The sequence below is a fragment of the Meles meles genome, chromosome 10 (assembly GCF_922984935.1).
Source record: "Meles meles chromosome 10, mMelMel3.1 paternal haplotype, whole genome shotgun sequence".
Taxonomy (NCBI): domain Eukaryota; kingdom Metazoa; phylum Chordata; class Mammalia; order Carnivora; family Mustelidae; genus Meles; species Meles meles.
Genome location: NC_060075.1, coordinates 91,055,087 through 91,080,743, shown reverse-complemented (window position 1 = coordinate 91,080,743; position 25,657 = coordinate 91,055,087). Strand labels below are relative to the sequence as shown.

General features: G+C 41.2%; 1 protein-coding gene across 1 annotated transcript in view; it reads right to left on the bottom strand.

The window, feature by feature from the left end:
- PRKAR2B (protein kinase cAMP-dependent type II regulatory subunit beta) overlaps window positions 1–25,657 on the bottom strand; it is a 91,564-nt gene that overhangs the window by 8,333 nt on the left and 57,574 nt on the right. The window contains exons 3-7 of the mRNA XM_046021338.1: window positions 23,812–23,864; window positions 16,470–16,553; window positions 8,122–8,228; window positions 5,168–5,321; window positions 636–737 (exon numbers count right to left, since the gene is read on the bottom strand). Of these exons, the coding sequence (XP_045877294.1) occupies window positions 636–737; window positions 5,168–5,321; window positions 8,122–8,228; window positions 16,470–16,553; window positions 23,812–23,864 (500 nt within the window). The remainder of the gene's footprint in view (window positions 1–635; window positions 738–5,167; window positions 5,322–8,121; window positions 8,229–16,469; window positions 16,554–23,811; window positions 23,865–25,657) is intronic.

Below are 25,657 nucleotides of genomic sequence, written 5' to 3'. Positions count from 1 at the left end.
CATGACCATCAGAGTGTTCTCTAGAGTTGAGTGTTTCTTGGTTTGCCTCTATTTTCCCTGGGCTCATCTGTTTTGCTTCTTCAATTACACAAGAGTAAAATCAAAGGTATCTGTCTTTCTCTGACTGACTTATTTCACTGAGCATTATACTCTCCAGCTCCGTCCATGTCATAAATGGCAAGACTTCATTCTTTTTTATGGTTGAGTAATATTCCATTGTGTGTATGTTTACATACACACATATACCGCCTCTTCTTTATCCATTCATCAGTCGATGGGTCCGTGGGCTGTTTCCATAATTTGGTTGTGGTAGATAATGCTGCTATAAACATCGTGACGTGTGTATCCCTTTGAATTAGTATTTTTGTATTCTTTGGGCAAATACCTCTGAAGTCTGCTTTTAGATAAAGACCCATGTAAATCTGTTCTAGACACTCACAGGAGTCTGTTACTTGTAAAACAAAGCAAAACAAAACATCTGCAGCTATAGGTAGTATAAGAAATACCATGTTAGACAAACACCATCATTTAATCTTTTCAAACAAAAACATTCAAAGAAACTTTCCAGAACTAAATGTTCCACACAAAACAAACTTTTAAAGCAAAATAAAACAGAAGCATAAACATGTACTTACTTCCAATGATTTAAGGAATGGCAGTGACTCGATAAAGCTTTCATACATTTTTCTCTTTTTGGCATTATTTTTCACAATTATTCTCCTGAAGGTTACCCTGTCCTAAAGGCAAAAAAGCAGATACAAAAACAGTTAAGAGGCAGATTTTATTAGGAAAAAAGGTTTGAAGAGATAGTCTCATTTTAGTCCCAATAAAAAACAAACAATAACTGAAGATTCTCAAATAAAAGGTTAATGTTATTATACTTTTTCAGATTGTTTCATTTCTTCAGGCATAAAATACAGATTCATATAAAATATTACTTTCCTTTTTCTGAAAAAGGAAACAGTTTCCTTTTATTCAGAACAGGCCAACACGTAACGGTGATAAATCCACAAGGTGGTGCTATTGCACCATTAGAAAAAAGGCACCTGCTCTGTCTTTGTTTTCCTCCAGCTTTACTGACATAGAACTGATCTGTAACATTGTGTAAGAGTTCAAGGTATTCAACCCTCTGCTTTGATACACTTATATACTGCGAAATGATTACCACAATAGGGCTGGTTAATACTGGTACTACCTCACATAATTACCCTTTCTTTATTGTAATGAGAACATCTGAGACTCCCTTTGCAACTTTCAAGGGTACAATACAGTGTTAACCATAATAACCATGCTGTTCATCCAATCCCCAGAACTCATTCACCTTGTAACTGGAAGTTTCCAACCTTTGACCACCATCTCCCCATCTCCCCCACCCTCACCCCCGCGAGGCGACCACGGCATTCATTGTCTCTGAGTTCCAACAGAAGAACACAAGTTCTTCTACTGTGGATGACAGCCCTCAGATGTCCAAAATCAAGCCGTGGAACATGACCACCCCCTTTTCTAAAAGCTGACTTATAATGAACCTATAACATTACATTTAGAATGTACAATATAATGACTTGGTATTCACATATATTGAGAAATGATCCCCACAATAAATCTGGTTAACATCATCACCATACATAGTTACAAATTCCCTTTTCTAGTGGTGAGAACTTTTAAAATCTACACTTTTAGCGACTTTCAGATACAGCCTGCAGACTGCAGTGGCCGTGGTGGACAGGACATCCCCAGGTCTTATTTATTTTATAACTGGAAGTTTGTACCTTCTGACCCCCTTCACCCATGACCAGCATTTTTAGAAAAAATAACGTATAGAAATTCTCAGCATGCACACCTTTTAGTTAAGTGTTGTTTAGTTATTTAATTCAGTTCTACACAAAGACACATACATAAGCAAATATAGTAATATACTGGTAAATATACTGGTTGTGATATTTCTGAATGGAAATCTTCATGTAGGTTGTAGAAATTTTTTTAATCATAAAGCAATTACAATGAGATCTTGAAAAAAATTATGTATGCTAGGTTGTCACAGCCACATAATGTCAGAGTTTTTCTTTTTTAAAAACTGTGCACAGAGAACTACAACTTTCTTGAATATCAGTCAAATGCCAGTGTTTACCATTCTCAGGGTTCTCAAACTTTCCTCTGTTTATACTACTTAACCTCAAAGATACAGAATTCAATTAGGAAACTAGGGGAAATTTTAAAGATAACAAACAGCTCAAAAAATTGTTTTCCTCCAAACTTTATTTTGAAAAAATCCCTACAAAACATTATTTATAATGGTTCTTAGTTAAGAGCCCCCAGAATTATGTTGATTTGTCACACACACACCAATAAACAATTACACCATTTTAATATCCAATAAAACTGCGATATGTTCATTATTAAATTGCTATGCCAACACAGTGAGGATGAATTTAACCGAACTGGCAGGATGGAGGAAAACGCCATTGTGGATATAAGTTTCCAGGAAAGCAAATATCCTGTTCCCCAATTTAGCTTATTACAATTTGACAAGGGCAGTAATTTGGAGTTGTAATCCTAATTAACTTTTTTAAAATAGAAAAATGTGTAAGATAATTACTAAAACTATTGAAATAATTTCCAAGCTCGGGTCTGCATCAGAATTACTGTAGTATTAAAAAAAAGGTTCTCAGACCCCAGACTTGAATGACTCGAACAACATCTGCGTGTAGGGCTCACTAACCTATAGGTCATAAAAGCTACCCCATGTGATTCTGATACGTAATCAGGTTTGGGAACCAGCTGCAACCTCCCTTTTATGGACAGAGTTTATTGCAAAACAGAGCGGATGAGAAATAGTTTAGGGATTAAAAATTAACCACAATGAGGTATTGGTCCCATGAAAATTTTGTTAGTGGCCCACTTCTTCACACCCACTGTGACATATAATTAAAATCCACAAAGTCCCATTTCAAATGTTTTCATTCTAGTCACTTCAATAATGGCCTTCCTGAATCACCGGCAGCATCACGTGCCTCAGTTAATCCCCTAGGGCTCACAGTGACCAAGTACTATTTACAAACTTAGGCTAGTCTAACAAAGGGCTTTTCTCTCCGGATCTGCTTATCTTTCTACCTGCATTTATAGGGCAGAGCTCCAATCTGCAGGCCTTAAAGGGAAACATCTTTCCTACTCAACTTTCCCTGAAAAGTTCGGTAAGTGGCTCTTAAAAAACATATTTGAAGGATTAAGTGACAGGCTAATTCTAATTTTGAGAAAAGTTCCTGCACTTAGGCACGTATCCTAAGGTGATCATCACAAACTGCCCACGTGAATAACATGGAGAGATAAGTAAAATCTCTGAAAATGTTTAATCCTTCTTGATGGCTTAAGTATCACATACACTGGGAATGCTGGGCCTTGGTACCCAGCTTAAGGTTTCTACCGGAGCTACAAATTAGGAGGGCTCGGAGGGGCCAGCCCGCTACGTGTGATCTTGCTTCAAGGGTGTGCAGGGGGCTTCCAGACCCTCTGACTCTGACCGGCAACCTCAACCCAACGAATGAACCTTCACCAGATACCTTCCTTAATGGAACAGGTCACGGCCAACACCAGATGGAGTCAAACACTCTGATACCTGGCAAACATGTCCTATGGACCTAGCCTGGTCCAGTTTGCGGTTCCTACTTTGCTGGCTTTGGGTGCTCAAATCTTTAACAGTCCTTTACCCACGCCAGATCAGGATGAGTTTCTTCTCATTTTTTGTACAACTTAAAATGTGACTCATCACATTTTTACCACGGCAACAGTAACCACTTGATTCTAATAAGAAGAAACAGAGTATGTATGGTTTCTCTGAGCAAGAGATTTTTTATCAGCTGACTCGACTTCAGAGTTCAAGGGCTAAGTCCACTCGGAGTGACAGGTTACTTCTGCAAAGCTGCATGTGGTTCTTGGACCCAGACTGCAAAGAGACTTTCTATGCTCTCAATCTCTTCTCCTTCCACAAAATGATTATTGAAGGAACTAATCTGATAAAATAAAATATACTCTCAAAACTAGAGAGTGGGTCATTTTCAACAATTTGAAAGGAAATACAAGCATTGCAAATATGCACTAAAAATCAGCATTGCTTGAAGTGTGCTTTGGGCACAGTGGCACCGGGGTCTCCTGGGAGCTCATGAGAAATGCAGAACCACAGGCCTCATCGCAGATCCCGTGAATCAGGAGCTGCAAACTATGCTCCCACGTGACCCGTAAGCAGCTCCGAGTCTGAGAAGCTCCAGCTTAAAGACAGGCTTCCAGAACCGGCCAATCTGAGCCCTGGTATTGGCTATGGAAAGAATCCCCCTTCCCACCTCTCCCAAAGGTCTTTAAACCAACTTTTAAGTCTTGTAGAAATACCACCATTAACAAACTTATTTTAAAAATCCAGCTCCCACCCCTGCAGTCTGATTACACTGGTCTCTGGTGGATCCTCAGCAAGAGGATTTTTTTTTCCCTTATATATCCCTTCCCCTTGCCCTGCCCCGCCTTCAAGTAATTCTGATGTGCATCTGGGTGAGAAACGTGGGCTTCCAGTATTTGGATGCTACCCAGCTGCTTTTCAATGCAAACTTGTTCCGATTTTAAAGCACGCCGAGCGAACCTGCTTATGGGCGCTTCTCAAACTCCAGCATGTGTCCGAGTCTTGGGTGGGCTTGCTCAAGCACAGATCACCGCATCCCACCTCCAGAGCCTCTGATTCACGGGCCCGAATCAGTAAGAGGGAGGGGGCCCAGAACGAGCATTTCTAGCAACATGCCCCAGTGATACAGGTGCTCCCGGTCAGGGGACCACACCTGGGAAGCGCAGATCCTACCACACTAGAAGAAAGCTACCTGAGAAAACACAGCCCCGGAGGCTTTTTGCTCACTGGTCTGGGTGGCTGGTTTCTAAGGGTGGGTAAAACAGAAGCATTTCGGATCTGGCCCAGTAGGTTAAGCAGCTGACTTCACTGGGAAAAGAACATGAAGATTTCACTCAGCACCGAGAAGTGCAGCATCCAGTAGGTGCTTAATAAATACCGTCAAAATGACTGATGAGGATCACAAAGACATCCACCTCTTAGAACCAGAAGACTCCACCTGCCCGGTTTTTGTCATAATGATTTTCACAAGTAGCACTCAGGTCAAATACAGGTTCCACTCACCAAACCCCACAGAGCACCAGGAGAGGTAGCAGTGATGGTGGCCGCTCTGGGCGTGTTGTACATTAAGGCCAGTTCACCGAAGCTCCCGCGGTTGTCGTAGTTGCCCACACACCTTCCGACACCGTCGCATTTCACATAGATGTCAAATGTTCCTCTGTTGGCAGATGAAAAACAAGAGGTAAAAGTAACTCAAGTCAAGTCTCCTGACAATAAATCATCATTTCAGAGAAGAGCCGTGTTCAACGAAATCTCCTTTCCAGATTCCCTTTCTCCTCTGACCGGACATGTGCCTGCCAGGGAAAAATGAGACCAAATAAAAGTTTATAATAATAAAATAAGTGATAAAAAATAAGACTCCAACCGTACAGAATGGGCACAGACATCCTTCTGAAAAAGCCAACTGCAGTCATTTGAGCGTTACAAACGTGAAGGATGCTTTAGGGGTTTTGTGTCTAAAGAGAATATGTATTACTTTTGTACTCAGAAGAAAATAACTTTTTTTTTTTTTTTTTTTTTTAAAGAATACAGCTCTAACAATTTGGTCAGCCCTACTATACAGCAAATACAAGGCACTTGTATCATCTAAGGGAGGGGCCCGCGAAGCAGGGCCTGGGGCCCAGGGACCCACTGCCTGCCTTCCGGAATAAAGTTTTACTAGGACACAAACGCATGGGTTCGCCTGCGCCTTCCTGACAGCTGATCTGCATGCGCCATCAATGGCAGAGCTGAGTGGCAGGGACCCCAGGGCCTCAAAGCCTGAAGAGTGTACTCTGGCCCTTTATACATCATCTGGGGCTTTACCGCAGACTGACCCCTAAGCTAAAGCAAAGAGTGGTAGAAATTCAGACTAAATATCTGATCCTGGTCTTTCTGTAGGTCTTTTAATTCTGTGCTTATCTTATATTTGGGTTCATCTTCTAGGCAGGCAGCACTCCATCTGCCCAGCAGTCCTACATGTATCATGGACCCTGTGTCTATGGCACTAATTTCTTCTCGGACGACTGTCTTCCCACACCTGCGCTTTGCCAGAGAACATGGCTTTGAGGCTTGCTGAAACACCTGAGAGGACAGACAGCAGAAATTCTTTGGCTTTATTCTGTTGGCTAAGCCTCTATCAAAGACAAAAAAGGGAGAGCTTTTAAGATTAGGAAAGGATTATGAGTGGTAAAGATACAACAAAAGCAAAAAGCACAAGGCACTACACAAACATATTAACAAGGAGGAGAATAACCAGTCTGATGTTCGTGGTTAGAAGGGCTTTTCAAGGACACCTTCTAGAAGCTGTTTCATGACTATTTTTCAAGCACAGACTAATTCTTCTATTAACACTATTTACACTTTGGCACTAAAACCATTTTATGCATTTTCTACTTTGAACAGAATAAAGTACGTGACAAACGGGCTGATGAGAAGTAAAATGAGCCCTGAGGCCAGCTGCCGGCACACTGTCTAATGCCCCTACCACCTTCTCACACACATTTCTTCCTTGATAATGTGAGGCGTCGGGCAGAGCAGAGCCACAGGGAGACCATAAGCAAGGACCAATGGACCCGGATGCCGGGCTGGCGGACCCTCACTGACTCCCGTCACTTCTGCATGCCTGGGACTTCTCGCCTGTCCAATGGGTGATGAGGATCTAACTAAACAGGGAAACGTGAGGGAGTTCCTGTCGTATTTGGGTTTGCCATCTATACCCCCACAGTTAAATACGGCATAACAGCTGAGAATTTCTGAGGCGTGTCACTGATGAAAGCTGTTAAGGGTACAAAAATCAAGACTTTACCTATGGAATAACTGGATCTGTTCTAAAATCAGAGAGCTCACCCAGCCCTCGCCAGTGGCTCTCCAGGTCACCACGGCATCCACATGAGGGACCAGAGGAATCGGTGAGCCTGCATCACTGCTGGTGTCGGGGTGATGCCAACCCCAGAGCCAAGTCAAGACACAGGCTGCGGACACAGACGGGGTGGGATTTTCTGCAAGGCTCTGTGCTGAGCACAACTCTGCCCGGAGAAGCAATGCCTCCCGATGAATTCGGCCATGCTGGGAGATGACGTGCGTGGCCCCCAGACCAGGAGGGGCCGGGGATGCCGACTGTCTCACTGACACTTCAGCACCACTTTACCAGGATGGAGAAACACAGCCTCTGTTCAGACTGCCCCCCCCATCACAGTTTAGGGCTCCTACCTAACGATCGCTTGAAGCACGCTGTTCTTTGGTGAAGTAAAGCACAACTTAACGTTTTCCAAAATTACATTTTCAATATGAATGCCCGCCTCCCCCATTTAAATAAGATAATCTCTCTGCACTTTTTTTTTTTTTTAAAGATTTTATTTATTTGAGAAAGAGAATGAGAGGGAGGGTCAGAGAGAGAAGCAGATTCCCCATGGAGTTGGGAGCCTGATGTGGGACTCGATCCGGGGATTCCAGGATCATGACCTGAGCTGAAGGCAGTTACTCAACCAACTGAGCCACCCAGGCGCCCCTCTCTGCAAGGTTTAAAATAACTTTTCTACAAGGTTTTTAATGCACAAGAACGCATACACAATTTCTGGAAAGAACATAAACTACCCTTTCCACCATGTGCATGTTTTAGTTCATTGTTAATAAGAAAAGAACAGATTGAGTTATGAGACTCAGCGCCCCAGATGCTGTCCCTTCTAAGTGTAACAGGCCTCCTCTCAAGACAAAGTTAATAAACGAGGCGGCTCACAGTAAATGCCTGAGATTTACAGATTTAACTGACCCAAATCACCCGTTCTTCTATGAACGAGGCCTTTTTTTTTGTGATCTAATGTAGTTGCACCACACGCATTCACAGCAGGCTTCCAAGAATAAAGAATAAAGAGGTAACAGCAACTATCAAATATTAATTTGCCAGTCGTTACTGGAACTACTGAGGTTTTATACGGAAGGTTCATTACATTTCAGCAGGGAGGTTACGTGAAACTTACCTATCGATCACGTAGAAGTTGTCACCATCGTCTCCTTGATCAATTACATGCTCCCCTTCTTTGACCAGTTTTTCAAACATGGCATCTAACACTTGAGACATCTGCTCCTATTTTTTCAAAAGAAAAGATACGATTCTTACGTTTGTCTACAGTATGTTCACTTAACTAACCGTAACCGGCTTTGTATTTCTGTGAACCAGCTGGAAGACACAGAAATATCATCACTGCCATTAAATCTTGTCAAAAACTTGCACAGTTGTTCGTACCACCTAACAAATGAGATGATTATACATGTCCTTCCTTTCGTATTCAGTAGCTCAGTGAAATTATAATTAGCGTATTTCAGAATATTTCACTGCAATGACCGCCACTTTAATATATTGAAAAATGAACCTGCAAACCACAATTTATCAATGAAATAGAATCTTGGCAATTAAAATGACCAGATTCATAAAGAATGACTGCAAATGTCTTTTAAAGATTATCTGTTCTTAAAACTTCCTTATGTTTAGTCATCACTAGAATTTATGTAGCGATTACCTAAACACTTAGTGAATTCAAATTCTGACTCCAATCCTGTTTGGGTTAGCACCAAAAACAAAACAACAGAACAGAAAAACAAGATGAAAGGCAAACCCTAAAACGACAATGGTAAATTTGTTATCATGGTTCTTCATCACTCTGGTTCTCTTCAAGAAGCAACCATTTATCTCCCTAGGGCAGGTTTATTAAAATGTAAGTCAGAAACGTCAAACCTATTCTTCAACAACTACTTACACTACATAAAATTTTTATTCTGCTAAAGCGTGGTTGACAAGGCTTAAGGGTAAATTTCAGCTAGTGAGGATAAACTAGAAGGTGAAGAAACCTTTCCTTAGAACAAATACAGGAACCATTCAAAGACCCCCCACCCCAGACAGACAAAAGAGCTCAATGTTTCTCAAACTGGGTTTTGTGGAACCCAGGGATTTTGCGGAGGTGCCGCAGTAACTGATTCTGTAAACTGTTGACTTAAATGCCTCCCTAAAGTGTATCTGGCCATTAAATATGGACACTAAATGCTCAGATGAATTATATATACATGACTTTTTTTGTGCGGTTAAGTTTCTCATAAAATCAACCATGGTTAAGTGAACAATTCAGTGGCCACAAAGTTGTGCAACCACCACTTTTTAGTTTCTAAACATTTTCATCACTCCAAAAAGTAGGCCTGTGCCCACTAAGCTGTCACTTTGCTCTTCTCCCCTCACTGGCCCCTGGCAACACCTACCTGTTTTCTGTCTCTATGATCCCCCTAATCTGGTATTTCCGACAATGCAATCAGACAGTGTGACCTTTTCCTTCTGCCTTGTTTCACTCAGCATAAGGTTTTCAAGGTTCATCCTTGTTCTGGATAATCCTACTTTATTCCTTTTTGTGGATGAATAGTATTCTGCTGTAAATATACCACAATTCCTTTACCCATTCATCCACCAATGGACACTTGGATTGTTTCCACCTTTTTGCTACTGTGAATAGTGCGGCTATGAACAGTCATATTCAAGGATTTGTCTGAATATTTACATCCATTCTTCTGGGTTATACTGAGGAGAGGAACTACCCAGCCCTATGGTAATTCTAGGTTTAACCTTTTGAGCAACTACCAAGCCATATTTCACAGTCCGTAAACCATTTTCTCTCCCACTGGCAATGAAGTTCCAACTTCTCCACATCCTCGCCAACTTGTTATTTTCCCTTCTTAAAAAATTTGTATATAGACACACACCTAGGAGCACTGGGTGGTATTTCATTATGGTTTCAGGACTGGCATTCCCCTCATGACTAGCCATGTTGAGAATCTTTTCATGTGTTTATTGGTCATTTGTATATCTTTTTTGGAGAATGTCTATTCAAGTATTTTGCCTAATTTTAGTAGGGTTGTTATTTTGTTGTTGAGTTGTAAGAGTTCTTTATATATTTTGGCTACTAGGCCTTTATATATGCAGATGATTTGTAATTATTTTCGCCCATTTTGTAGAATGTCTTTCATTTTTTTCAATAATGTCTTTTGATGCACAAAATTTTTTTATTTTTTATGAAGCCCAGTTTCTTTCTTTTCTTTTCATATTCCTATTTTTGGAATCCACCTAAGAATCCACTGCTAAATCCAAGGTCATGAAGACGAACCCTTGTGTTTTCTTTTTTCTTTTTTTTAAGATTTTATTTATTTATTTGACAGACAGAAATTAAAACTAGGCAGAGAGGCAGGCAGAAAGGGATGGGGAGGTAGGCTCCCTGCTGAGCAGAGAGCCCGATGTGGGGCTCGATCCCAGAACCCTGGGATCATGATCTGAGCTGAAGGCAGAGGCTTAACCCACTGAGCCACCCAGGCGCCCTAAACCCTTGTGTTTTCTTCCAGGAGTTTTTACAGTTTGGGAGCTTATATTTAGGTCCTGGATCCATTCTGAGTTAGTTTTTTTGTATAGTATAAAGGAGGGGGTCCAACTTGGTTCCTTTGTGTGTGGATATCCAATGGTCCCAGCACCATTTGTGGAAGGGATTATTCTTTCCCCACTGAATGGTCTTGACACTCTCATCAAAAATCAAATGGCCTTCAAATCAAATGTATAAATCAAATGTACAGGTTTGTTTCTAGACTCTCAATTCTATTCAACTGTTTGATGCGTATACCCAGGCCAGTAACACATTGTTTTTATTCTTGAAGCTCTGTAGTACAGGTGTCGTTGTTTTTGTTTTGTTTTTAAGATTTATTTATTTATTTTAGAGAGAAAAGGGGAGAGAGGCAGAGGCAGAGAGAGAATCTCAAGCAGACTCCCCACTGAGTGTGGACCACAAATGGGGCTCGATCTCATGACCCTGAGATCATGACCTGAGCTAAAACCAGGAGTCAGGTGCTTAAAAGACTGAGCCACCCAGGTGTCCCTGTAGTAAAAGTTTTGAAACTGGCAAGTGTGAGTCCCTCAACTTTGCTCTCCTTTTGCAATATTATTTTGATGATATGGGCCATCCTTGGCTATCTATACAAATTTAATAAATGAGACAACAGCAAAATATTAGTGTGTTTTCCTGGTTTAGCTTTAAAATATGTAAATGCTACCAATTTAAACTTTTATAAAATCATATTGAAACAAATAATTTTTTTGATACAAATAATTTTTAAAAAATACAGAACCTCTACAAATACGGATATATTGTCAAGTAAAAAGAACAGGACAGGACACTGTGGAGAGTTGGCTGCCACTGAAATTTTAAAAAACAACATACTGCTCTGTATAGGGCATAACCCTGGAGAAATACCCATGAAAATGCTCAGAGCACATGGAACCTGAGAAGCCAGGTTGCAAAGAGGATCTCTTCTCCCTGACTACTCTTTTATTCTTTTTGGATTTTTATAAATTGTATATGCACACAGACTTACAACTTATATTAAAAACCTGAGCTCGGGGCGCCTGGGTGGCTCAGTGGGTTAAAGCCTCTGCCTTCAGCTCAGGTCATGATCTCAGGGTCCTGGGATCTAGCCCGGCATCGGGCTCTCCGCTCAGCGGAGAGCCTGTTTCCCCTTCTCTCTGCCTGCCTCTCTGCCTACTTGTGATCTCTGTCAAATAAACAAATAAAATATTAAAAAAAAAACAAAAAAAAAAACACCTGAGCTCTCCATTGGAACAGAGAACATACATCTTCACAGGGCTAACGAAGCTTCTGGAGGAATGATGAGGCTGGGTCCTGCAGGAACGGGTTTTCGTCCCCTCCCGGGGTCCCTGCGTGAGCTCTGACACCTACTTGTGAAACAGGAGCCCCTGTGGAAGATGAAGCCAGTGTGGCCGACAAGCAGTGCTGTCTGGATGTGCTGCTAATTGGCCCCGCAGGGACCATTTTATCCAAATGAGTTCATCAACTAGGCAGCATATGGTCACCTATCAAAATTACGAAGTTTAATTAAATGGTTTACTAATATTTTGTAGCTCTTACTATTTATATTCCAACTCTTTTAGTCCAGATGGAGAGAAAATATCAGCTTTATTGATTAGCTCTTTCTCTAAATGTCAAATGGAGGGGAAAAAAATGAAATAAAGTGCTCTAATAAATTTTTTTGTTGCCTTGGTATTTAGCTGCATTTTAAAACATTATAAAGCTTAGGAATTCACACATGGATATATAAAAAAGTAATTCCTGGTAAAATACAGAACAATCATTTCTTCTAGAACTTGTCACTGTGACATGTGTCTGTTCTAATCAATCAAAATGCAATTTCCCCATAATTATGCACAGAGTGAAAAGAACTTAGGAAATATTTAATATGCAGAGGCTTATCCCAGTGACTGACAACTACGGTAGGAAATCCACATCTTATTCTACAGAAAGCAAATTCGAGCTCGATGAAAGTTCTCTAACTTCAAAAATAACAATTTACTCTCCATTAACGAAAGAACCTATCATGGAGCATATGAAAATTATTTCAGTTTGCCTCAAATTAGAAACATTTCAGAAGAAAAATGGCCTACTGAGTCAAGCATTAAATATTCATGAAAAGGATATCTTCAAAGAGATTAATAATTATAAATGCTGTGCTCAACATATGAATATACAGCCCTCCCAGGAAAAATGTCCAGAGGCCCAGGAGGAGGAAGATTTCCAAGCTAAACAATGACTTCAGGGAGTTCAGATGAGATAGTAGGTAAAAGGCCAAGACTGTTCTTTTTAGTCCGTAATTACTGCGTGCCCTTCCTCTTCCAAATTTTCCCATTTCAGAAAAAGATACCAGCTCATGTTCATTCCCAGCAAGACAGTGGGAGTCATCCTAAACCCTTTCCATCAGGTCAATCATTTGGTCCCTAAAAAGTGCCAACTTCTGCTAACCCTGAATATTTTACAAAACCCGTCCTCTCATTCCCTTCCCTAAGCCCATTTCCTGCCTTTCTACTCTCCATCCCATCACAGCAGTGACCTCAGACATACGATTGTTATTTTCTCTGCTTAAAATGTTTCAATGGTGACTTCCCGCTGCCTACAGTATGTGGCTGACGCTATAGGGGGGCACCAAGAAGGGTCCTTGAGGACACGGCACCCGTGTACCTAAGCACTCGCCACTGTGTCTGCCAGCGCAGGCTCCCAGGAGAACACTCCCTTCCCTTTCCTTCCATGGGCAACCTCCTTCCTACTCATCTTCTGAGGCTCAGCTCAGGTAGCCTCCCCAGCTTCCCAAATCCCCACGTGAGGCTGAGAAACCCTGTCCTCACACAGTGTCCTGACTCCGTCACAGGTACCAAACTGCTTCTGAATCCCTCATCAAATTATTAAGTTCCAAGAGGACAAAAGCCATGTCTGAGTATTTCTGCAGCGTCCCTAGAAAGGCTTACATGGGCTTTGGAGCACAATGAGCAGTCAGGGCATCGAACTGAAAGTTGTTGTATAAGCAGGTGATTGGAGTTGAATATGTAATTCACTTTAAATGCATCTGGGTTATTGTAAAAAAAAAAATGTGTATCATGAAAAACTAGAAGACTGTTTAAAACATGAGCTTAACCTAAAATCTTCAATCTGCCATGTCTGGTGAGGGTTTTTTTGTTTGTTTTTTGTTCTAGGTGGTCATTTATTGAGAAAAATAAAGTTCTACTCATCTATATTTTGCATCATTCCCAGAAGGATTGGGGAGAGTAGGGCAAATAAATCAAGACAGCTTGAGCTCACATTTTTTTAAAAAAACATCTATTAGAAGCAACTATGTAAACATATTAGCTTCTTCCCCTACAAAATATTTAATAATGATAATTCATGAATTTCATAATTTCGTGAACTGGTTTTTTCTTTCTCCCCCGGCCATGAACTGGCCTTTAAAATACACGTATTAAAGATCTTTGACACAGCAGCAAAAAAAAAGCCAAAAATATTTACTGTTTATAAAAACCACCACTTGAACTAAGTAGACATGTTCCTGGTCGGAATATACTAGTGAAAGCTTTTCAAAAATTACTTTAAACGCATCCAAAATTTTCACAGTGCTTTTAAGAGTCAAAGGTAAAACGAGAAAAATCACTCTAACGGCACGGAGCAGACAGGACAGGTGGCGGCATCCGAGGAGAGCACGCCTGGCAGCCCTCCGGCTCCTCTCGGTTTATCACTTGGCGCTCAGGCCGCGGAGAGCACCCTTCCGTCCCTGCCCAAGCTGTGAAATGCGGCTTCGATTCAGCAGGAAAGTGCGCACACAGAATAACACACGGTAGCCACCAAAATCCAGAGCTGGACCATTTCACGGCTGGTGCGCGTCCTCGCTACGGGAAGCGGGGCTGTGGACCAGGCGCCCCCGCCTCGCCCGAGAGCCCGTGAGAAATGCAGACTCAGGCTCCACCACAGACCTAGTGAACCAGACCCTGCCTTCTGAGCAAGACCCTCTGGTGACAGACACAGGAGAGCGCAAGAAGCCCTGCTTCTGGACAACTTGGAAATTCTCCCACGGAACATTCTAGTCGAAAAATTGATCTCCTGAGTGGAAGTCCACCCCTAAGGGTAAAACTGGGCATTAATTTTATAGCTGACTTTGTGTGTTTCTGGAGGAAAAGAGTTAAATACTCGATTAGTTTAATCCCAATCCCCCGCAACACACAAAGTTGTATCTTTCCACTAATCATTATTTGGACTCTTATTGGTGGAAGATGATTAGAGATCATACAGTTTTAGTGTCCTTTATGTCACAGTCATTATTCTAGATAAATGAGAAGATGGATTATTTGGAAGCCCAACAAAATTTTACAAATTCCCTTTAGTCACTTATTCTAGTACTTAATACTACAAGAAAATATTTCCATTCCTAAATTTCTAAATTTTCTATCTTAATTCCATTTCTTTTTTTCTTTTCCTTTATTTTTTTGAGAGGGTTGTGGGGGCAGGAGGAAGAGAGAAAGAGGAGAGAGAGAGAGAGAGACAAAGAATCTTAAGCAGGCTCCATGCCCAGTGTGGATCCCACAGTGTGGAGCCCCACTGGGCTCGATCTCACCACCCTGAGATCATGACCTGAGCTGAAATCAGGAGTCAGGTGTTTAACCGACTGAGCCACCCAGGCGCCCCTGAATTTCGTTCCTTAATCTTCCATGATTAGAGCAAACAACCAACAATCCCATTCTTTAGAGCACACAGTTTTGCAAACTCAGTAAGAATTCTAGAGGACCTAAGTCAAAGTGGACAAAACTTATAACATGTGGTCCTAAAACAGTATCCAAAGTCACAACATGTAATCCCCGTTCCTGGAGGACGTGATAGAATCATGTGGTATTCGAAACACAAGATCTTAAAAAGATGTTTCAGTGTGTCCCAGTGTAACACTCAGTACAATACATACCTTCCTCTTTATAAAAATGGATTTAAGAAGACCTCATCTTAAAACGAGCAGGCCTTAATTTAATGTTCCAGGGCATCAATCTGAAAACTATAAGATACTGCATTTGACCAAAAAAAGCTGAGTTAAGGGGCATCTGGCTGGCTCAGTTGGTTAAGCATCTGCCTTCAGCTTGGGTACTGGGGTGGAGCCCCACATCGGGCTCCTTGCTCAATGGGGAGCCTGCTTCTTCCTCTCCCTCTCCCTCTGGCCCTACTCCCTGCTCATGCTCCCTTATACTCTCTCAAAAAAAAAAAAAAAAAAAAAAAGAAAGAAAGAAAAAAGAAAATTAAAAAAATACATATATTTTTAAAAAGTTGGGGTAACCTATAAAAGTTGACTCAGTTTCCACATTTGGGTCATGGCAGCAGGATCATGGCAACCTGAATGACCACACAGCAATGAAGAAGCATAACATGAGATGAAGAAAGAGAACATTTAGGTATGAGTACAGGGCAAAATGTGAACCTCAGGCCTACTCATACCAAGAGGGGTTTCTAAAAAAGCACCCAAAACCAAAACCCAGAGATTTCAAAATCCTTATAAGGGAAAAAACCCCTCTACCTTTAAAGTGAAGTAAAATGTTACTTTCAAAATAAGTAGAATACAAAAGTTATACACTAAAATATCATTATCACTAGCCCAAGAGAGCGGCAATCCACCCTTCACGTTCCCACTGGATGGACAAAGAATGTGAGGTCCAGCCCTCCCTTCATCTGGGCCGTTTCTCGGGGCTACACTTGTAACCTGGAGAGATGAGATAATGTCTTCCGCGGACAAGGGGGCAGGCCGGCCGGCCTGTGTGCTCCGGCTCCAAGGACACTGCTCCTCCCAAGCTTAGCGCTGCTTGGGGGCGGGGGTTACATCATCCAGGGTGACGTTAGCTTGTCAAGAGGGTAAAATCCAAGACCCTGCGCTGTTTTTCACTCTGTGACGCTGAAACAAAAAAACCGTCGCCGGTCACTGAGGTGTCGCTTACCGGATCGAGGTTCTTAAACAGCAGGATGTCCTTGCAAGCCTCTTGCAATCGATTTCTTTGATCATCAGTTTTGGGATGTATAATCTAAAACCAAATTAACAAACACATCAGTCTACTCGTCATATGATAGGGATAAAACTTCCCCGCAGGACGTTGGAGGGAAGAACTGTCAGTGCTGAGGTCCCCCGAGGGAGGAAAAGTCGTACAGCTTTGTCTGGGGTTGGGGAGCACCCTTATCCGCAGCGTGCCTGACTGCTTTTCAGGCGAGTGCTCCCCCAGGTTAGCAAGTTCATTTTGTAAAGGTCTGTGATCACCTATTCACTGAAGACCCCAGACCCCAGCCCCCCCGGTGGGAACATACAGGACAATCGGCTGCCAACTGCTACACTGACGGTCTGGAGACTGCCTTCATTCTGTTTAATGCTCTCCTGATACTCTCTAATACTGTTCCATACTCCGCCAGAGTGCGACGGTCTTTCAGGAGGGAGCTCTCTCCTTTGAAATGTGACAGGCTCTCGAAGCCAGTAAATTCTTACACGTGTAGGGCACTAGATGTTAAACACATTTTTACGTACGACACCATCCCCACGGAGGGCGGTTTTCCGAAGGGAGCGAGTCAACACGGGGTGATGTACTAAGAGAGTGTGGATTTGAGGAAAGATGAACCCAACAGTCCTGGTGTGCTCAATTTAGAATGAGCTTGAAAAAAACCGCTGTGGTCTTTTCTTCCTAAAGTGTCATTCGAGGAAAGTGAAGACCAACCGAATGCTCTTAACTTACAGTGTGGAGCGTCACCTCTCCAGAGTCCCCTTTGACCAGCAGAAGGTGCAACGCACTTGAGCCAAAAGGCCCATTCTTTTGTGAACACTCAGTCTGTAACTATAAAATGAGTTGAGAGGCAAGAGACGGCCACCCTCCTGGACCGCCTGTGCACTGATGTTCTGAGCGCGGCTGTGGCCACTGCCAGCGTGTGTCCCAGGTCCTCTGTCCCTGGCCCCACCATCAGAGCAGCTGGAATCAGGCTATGGGGGGTTCTGTGCCCATGAATATACCAGGACCCACAATGGGAAATTAGAATCAGCATTTCAAACCCATCTCAGGTGGCTAAAAATTAATGAAAATTATAGGCCCAAGACAAATAAAGGAAATTCATAGTATTCAGGCATACACCTTGTTTTACTGACTTCACCTTAGTGAGCCTCACAGCTGGGATGTGTTTGTGAATCGGAGGTGCGTGGCAACGCTGTGCTGAGGGCCATTTTTCCAGCAGCATTTGCTCACTTCATCTCTCTGTGTTACATCTTGGTAATTCTTGCAATATTTCAGACCTTTCCATTAACACGGTGCTGGTTATGGTGATCTGTGATCAGTTATCAGGACTTGCTGAAAGCTTAGATGATGGTTAGCATTTTTTAGCAATAAAGTGTGTGTGTGTGTGTGTGTGTGTATTTTTAAAGATTTTATTTATTTATTTGACAGACAGAGATCACAAGTAGGCAGAGAGGCAGGCAGAGAGGCAGGCAGAGAGAGAGGAGGAAGCAGGCTCCCTGCTGAGCAGAGAGCTCGATGTGGGGGCTCGATCCCAGGACCCTGAGACCATGACCTGAGCCAAAGGCAGAGGCTTATTAACCCACTGAGCCACCCAAGTGCCCCAGTAAAGTATATTTTTTATCAAGGCATGTCCATTGTTTTTTTAGACATAATGCTATTTATTGTACGTTTAACAGATGAAAACAGAGTACACACATAACTTTTATATGCGCTGGAAAACAATTCATTTGACTGGTTTTACTGCAATTGTTTGCTTCATTTCGGTGGTCTGAAAGCAAGGTATGCTTGTTTGTGTACTATTTATACACTGCACAGCAGAGTATTAGCCAGTGGGGAGGACATCACTGCATTTTTTCCCGTATGGGTAAGATATATGCAAACTTTTATTTACTATCTAATCAATATTAACCTCAATCCAGATTTTAAGATGACATATGGACCCAGAAAAAGCAGACCCTGGTGCCTACTAACTCCCTGCTTACTACACAAGAGACTTTTAAAATTAGGGCACTGAAGAAACACACCAGCCAAAACTCGTATCTCCCTACTTCACATGAGGAAGATTAACACAATAAAACAAAACAAAAAGACACTTCTCCCTCCAAGGAGAACTTCAAACCGAAGCAATCAAAAAGCGTCTGCCTGCTGAGGGGCGCCTGGCCCATGCAGTGGATCGAGCGGCTGGCTCTTGGTTTCAGGTGGTGATCTCAGGGTTGTGGGATCGGGCCCCACATCGGGCTCTGTGCTGGGTGTGGAGCCTGCTAGAGATGCTTTCTCTCCCTTGCTCTGCCCCTCCCCCGTTTTCTCTCACTCTCCCAAATAAATAAAATCTTAAAAAAAAAAAAAAAAAAAAAAAAAAAGGTTTGCCTGTTGAGAAGCTCTGTCCTCAGAGAGAAAAAGTTGGGGATACCATGGCACCCTTGGGGAAAAAAACACAAAACATTCTAGACCCAAGACGGGAGGTGCTCCAGCCCAGGCAGCCGCATCAGCAACCCACAATTCAGATAGCCTCGTGTCCCCATGAATGCGCCAGAAACGTGGTGTAGCCAGTTAGCCAAGCCCCAGAGCCAAGCCAACTCTGGGCTCCATCCTTATTTCTCGTCCCTTACCCTTATCCCATGAACCTTCCTGCCTTCCACCCAGTCTCACAGGTCTCTGGACCCTTGCGAACCCGCTTCTGAAGTGCCAGAGCTTGTCTGGATCACCCAGTCTTCTTTAATCCTTCTTAGCACCATCTTGCACCTGCTTTGCTCTTGTTAACAATTTAAGTCTTCACTCTGTGGGAACCCCTCACACAACAGCTTTTCCTCTTCTCTCTCTCTCCTACTCCTGGGCGGGCGTATGCATTAACCCTTTGCAGTCTTGGTTCTCAATCCTGCCACTGCTGCTGTGGTCTCTGGCTCCCCCTGCTTTCCATTTTCCCTCTGTCCGTCTTCCTAGCCTCACTCCTTGGTGCCCAGAGCCTTCTTTTACAGACCCTGCATCAAAATACTGCTCTGTATTCAGGAGAGAAAACAGTCAGAAACCAGGTGACTCCTTGAGGCTTTGATGCTTCTGCCCTGTAACCAAGCGCTCAAAAGATGCTCTCCCACTTCTAAGACTCTCGTTTTTTTTCTGTTTGATTTGGTGGGATCCCGCATAGGTCTGCACCTGGATAACTAATGGTGTGACTAAACAGTACACCCAGATGTGATTTTCATTACACTAGAAGTCACTCTGGTTTTTTAAATTAAATCTTACTTATGATTTCAGGGTAAAAATCTTATTTGTTAAACTAATAATTATGTAGCATTTATTATGCGCCAGGCACTGGTTTAAGGGCTTTAAAAATGTAAACTCCTTTTATCCTAGTAACTGACCCCATGAAGCAAGTAATAACTTTGCTAAATAAAATCAGTCAGACAGAAAGAAAAATCCTGCATGATCTCAGTGTTAAAACGAACTTGCCCAAGTCATTTCTTCGGTGTCAGAAAGTTCAAAGCTGCAGAGCTAGGATTCATCCCAGCCAGGCTGGCTATAGTATTTATGGTCTAAACCAGGGTCAGCAAACTGTGGCCTTAAGGCCAAGTTTCTTTTTGCATGGCCCTTAAGCTAAGAATGATTTGGAGGAAAAAAGCAGAAGAATTAATACTTCTTGACATGTGAAAATAACACATTCAGATTCAAGTGTCTATAATAAAGTTTTTTGGGTTTTTGGTTTTGGTTTTCTTTTTTTTTTTTTTAAGTAAGCTCTACACCCAACATGAGGCTTGAACTCATGACCCCGAGGATCAAGAGTTACACATGCCACCGAATGAGCCAGCCAGGTGCCCCCAGAAATAAAGTTTTAACAGAACACAGCCACACTCATCCATTTATGTATTATCCATGGCTGTTTTCAAGCTACAAAAACAGAGCAAGTAGCTTGGACAGAAACTGTATGGCCCCTCAAAGACTAAAATACTTATTACCTAGAAAGAGCAAATTTTTCAGTTAAAAAATAAAAGGTTTACAGAAAAAGTTTGCCAGCTCCTGCTCTAAAGCTCTGGTGTCTTTCATTTAGAAAAATTAGAAAACCAATTAATAAATAAAATTTATATAGACATTTTCTCTAAAGAAAACATCGCAAATCTATTCTACTAAGCAAGGCCTATCTGTACAAGATAGTTTCCTATTTGTCCACACGAGCTGAAGGTAACCTTTAAAAAATTCAAATCAGAACACCTGGATGGATTCCACTGCATTTACTGCGCATTAAATGCCTGTCCTTCCTTCGCCACCATCACCTCAGCCACCCAGCCTGCAGCCACACCTGCCAAAGGCTCCCACGCGGGGGCGCTGGGGCCAAGCCAAGACCGGCTCCTGGGCTTTGTGCAAGGCTCCCCTTTGCCACCTTCTGGTCCCACCTCAAGGAGACATCTTGCAACCAGTCCATCTAATTAGGGACCCTGTCGACGTGGGGTTTGGTTTTATTTTACCATCATTTGGGCACTTCATATCTTGTAACTGTTCATTCATTTACTGGTTTGTTGTTTAATTCTGCTATTAGTCTCTGTGCCCCAATATGGCAGGGACTTTTCCCATAGTACTCACCCCTGAAATTTCTAGCACCCGGCCAGGCATACAGAAGGCACTCCCCCAAAATTTTGAGGAGTAACATAACAAAGAAATGACCTGTTCTAAAAATTACCAGCTCTTCTCTACCAGAAGAGCTACATGTTAGATGTGTATGTATAATTCTTATATTTTCATTTATTATTTTTTTTAAGTAATCTCTACACTCAACACGAGGCCTGAATTCACAAACCCGAGATGGAAAGTTGCATGCTCCACTGACTGACACAGCCAGGCACCCTTATATCTTCATTTATTAAAGGTAAAATCTAATTTGTGATTTTTCCAAAATCCATCTTTTTTGTTTTTTAAAGATTTTATTTATTTATTTGACAGAGAGAGAGATCACAAGTAGGCAGAGAGGCAGGTAGAGGGCGGAGGGATGGGGCGGGGGGAAGCAGGCTCTATGCTGAGCAGAGAATGTGATGTGGGGCTCGATCCCAAGACCCGGAGACCATGACCTGAGCAGAAGGCAGAGGCTTAACCCACTGAGCCACCCAGGTGCCCCCAAAAATCCATCTTAAGTATTTAAAATTTTCTTTGAATTCGTATCAAAGAATACTTATTTATACTAATCTGAGACTTAAGGATTTAGTACATGGTCTGTGAAATATAAAATGTTCAAATGAAATGGCACTTTATCAAAATATATGTTTTCCTTACAGACATTTTCCAATATATACTTAGAGCCAATTAATTCTGAAATCTGTAAGAATAATTTCCCAGGGCTATGGTGCAATTTGCCGTGTAGTATCTATGACCAAAAAAACAGTGCAGTTTTTAGTAACTGTTCTGTCAAACTAATGGAGAACCTGAAGCACTTAATAACTATAATAAATAAATTGGGAAAGAAACTATTAAAAGTAACATGGAGGGTGTTAGAGGACAGCTCCCGCAGTGAATGCCCAGCTCATGAAGATTCATCCTTCTCTAGGAACTGCCTTCATTTAAAAGTGGTGTCTGGTAGCCAAAGGTTGCCCTTGTCCCTGGTCCTCTACCCAAAGCTGGGTTCATGAGAAACTCTCCCAGGGAAACTGGGACTTCCAGCTGAGAGTCCCAGCATGAAGAACCATTGGCAGCCAAGTGTCTTTCTAAGACAACACTCTAAGTACTGCACCACGGCTATGGAAGGTCCCCAGAGGTGGGCTTGCTCTGGCCCGCCACCGCAGCTTGGGTCATTTTGTTTTTTTCCCAATACTTTCTGGAATTCTTTAAGATTTCTAAGCATACATCCAATAATTTTCTTCAGTATTTTTTAAATTTTTATCTCAATGTGATTGGGTTCTTTGACATAGTCACATGAATCTTAACAAGTACCACCTCCCCAAAAGACAGTTAGGAATTAATGGAGTGACCCAGCCAATCACTTTACCTATCACATCGATCAAAATGGTAGCTAATAGTCTGAGTCTAGGAGATACGGAATATTGTTTTTAAACCGTACTTTTGAAATGTCATTCAATTTAGATTCTCACTAAATTAAACCAGCCCATCACACATCTCAATTACTAAGTTTTATCATGTATACCTTAATACGCAAATATAAAGAATGTATGTACTCTTCAAAGTCACCAATTATTGTTTCTGCTAGATACAGAAATCAAAGACACAATGGGGACAGCCTCGTTTTCACGACTACACCAAGTACTAACAGCATGCTATATGTTAGTAAAACCTTAATCCTAAAGAAACATAATTTCTGGCCAGAATTTATAGACATTATCAAATTAATTTATGTTCTGGTAGCAAACAGTGAGCTCCCCCCACACTGCTGGTGGGAATCCCCACGCTTATGGGAATTGAAATGGGATTTCCTTCCAGACCTTCAAGATAAGACTCCTGATCTTTCTACCACTGTATTTTACATCAATTTCAGGGAGCTTCATGATGTAATGATTTAGGGACACAGTATTTGCTTATCCATATCAAAACTCAATCTTATTTAAGTATTTGTCAGAGCTACAGAAATAAATTTTTGTTTATCATTTGAGTCCAAACTGAAAACAGGAGCTTTTGCCAAGAAAGTACTCAAAAATAAAAGGTAAATTATTACTTTCCATTTTCAGGCACAGTTATCCCTTATTTAGTTTACCTTTTACTAAATAAATAATAGGTGAAGGGAGGACATAATTTAAAAACTGCTTCAAACAACACTGGACAAATTCTTACAAAAACATTACGACCTTCAAGAAATCAGTTTTCTAGATTCATAGATATCAAAGAGTAAGAACTTTTATATTGGCACTTTAGATATAATCCTACTGTGATTTTTGTTTGTTTCAGAATAAGCTTCTGTTGTTATAAATTGGTAGGAACAGAAAGAAGGCTTTCCCTACTATTTTTCTTTACTAGAAACACTGTCAGAAAAATAGCATCAATGCTATGAGAAAGGTAGCTGAAAACATTTTCCATCACCAGGCTGTATTTTTGCAAAAGAAATAAAACCACAACTACGGTGAGTTTTTATGTTCATCTTTCCTTTTATCCAAAGAATAAGATCTTTCTCTTTGGAGAAAAGTAATTCTATAGAATTTGAAGTAGAAGTAAGCTATCAGAGAGAAGACTAGAAAAGAAACAGTCAAGATAATCCATTATGCTTCTTGTCAATCTATATGCCTGTTAACCTCTTTCTAAAATCATATTCCTGATCTGATACGGGAGTATAATTTAAAATTAATTTATTAAGTAATTTACATACCCTGGACTCTGCATCATCTTCTTCTTCATCAGGATTATAAGCTTCTGCACATACTATAAAAATAAAAATAGACATTTTAAAGATTGTTCCATCAAGAAATATACTAAAATAAATATACCTTAAAAATTAATAAACAAAAAGAGAACCATGGTATAAAACATTAATTCATTTCATCCAGGGCAAGGCATCTACACTCAAAAGACGATTCCCTATTGGAATTTATAACGACTTTATTTAAAATATAAAGCTGCACTTTAAGACAACGACAATTGCTTTCTGCTTTCTGTTATTCAGAGAAACACAGCTTCACCTCCTCCACCTTCGTTTCTAAGCTATAGAAATGCATGACACCTAAAAACTACTTCAAGAACGGGAAAAAAAGCCTAAGTTTGTTATGAAATGATCAATTTAATCATAGTTATGAGTACCTTTATTTATAAATTATCCCTAACCCAGTCTTCCAAGAGCAAATAGGATTAATGTGTTCCTATTTCTTCCTGGTCTTTGAGTGGATTTCATACAGCATATGCAATGTTTAAACTTGCTTTTTTCACTTAACACTGTAAGAATTTCACATGTCATTAGAAACATTTTGCAAAAACTGTTTTAAGGACTGCTGATTGTTTACAATAAACTGGAATTAACCACTCCCTTAATGCTAGACACTTGGCTGGCTTCTATTAAAATAAGCTTGCAATAAACATCTTCATGCATAAATATTTGAATTATTTCCAAATGTTATTTTTGGAGGTTAGCAGGTATGACAAGTTTTAAGGTGTACTTACTACCAAGCTTCCTTCTAGAAGGACTACACCCATTCACTGTCCTACAAAGAATTGTAAGAAGATTCCTCTAAATTAGACAACAGAAATGGATGTTACTGCTTAAATCTTTGCCAATTTAGGTGAAAAAAATATTGAAATTTTAAAAAATTATTTTGAATTTGAACTAGGTTCAAATTTTTACTGTTTACAGGCTGACTATATTTCTGCCTTTGTCTTTATGAGGAATCTCGGTATGCATTTGATTTTCTTTTTGGTTCATACCAGTTTCTTAACAGTACTTTGTTGTACTTCTCATGATCATTTTATCCAGTTTCCTTTTTCACTATAGCTTTATGCATGCTTATTTTTAATGCAATGAGATCAAGGAAGAAAATTCCCAAATATGATTTAAACTCAAAAGTAAACATCACAAAAACACCACTGCTTTTGAGCTAGGAAGCTCCTTCTCTGTTTGCAAATCTAAAGATTACTTCTCTTCCATTTTTTAAAAAGTAGATTTTTTTTTAACATTTACCCTTTAATTCATATGGACTTTACTCTGCCAGGGATGTAGAAATTGAAGGAAGAGAGGACCAGCGACGAGCTGACAAATGTCTTTCCAGAGGCCTCAGGATGGCACGAAGAGAGCTATCATCATTAGTCCTAGTACTGCCATTATGATTATAAAACCCGACATTAGCTTTCTTTCCTCCAGGCACTGCTCTACCTACACACTGGCCAGTGAGTGAGAGACTCTTAACCAGGGCCAATTTTGGCTCCCAGAGGACAACTGACAATGTCTGAGGACATTTCAATTGTTACAGCTGTGGGACTGATGGGGAAGTAGCTGGTTACTGAGGGACGTCAACGATTTTGATGAACATCCTACAATACCAGGGGCAGCTCCTTTCCCTGGCAACCTATGACCACCGGCTCAAAATGTCCACAGCGCTGAGGGTGAGAAACAGTGACCTACTGTCTATTTCTTCATTCAGTCTCACAACAACCCTAAGACAGATAGGTTTCCTGTCGGTACCTGACAGATGAAAGACGAGGGCAGAGAGAGGTTACGTATCTTGACC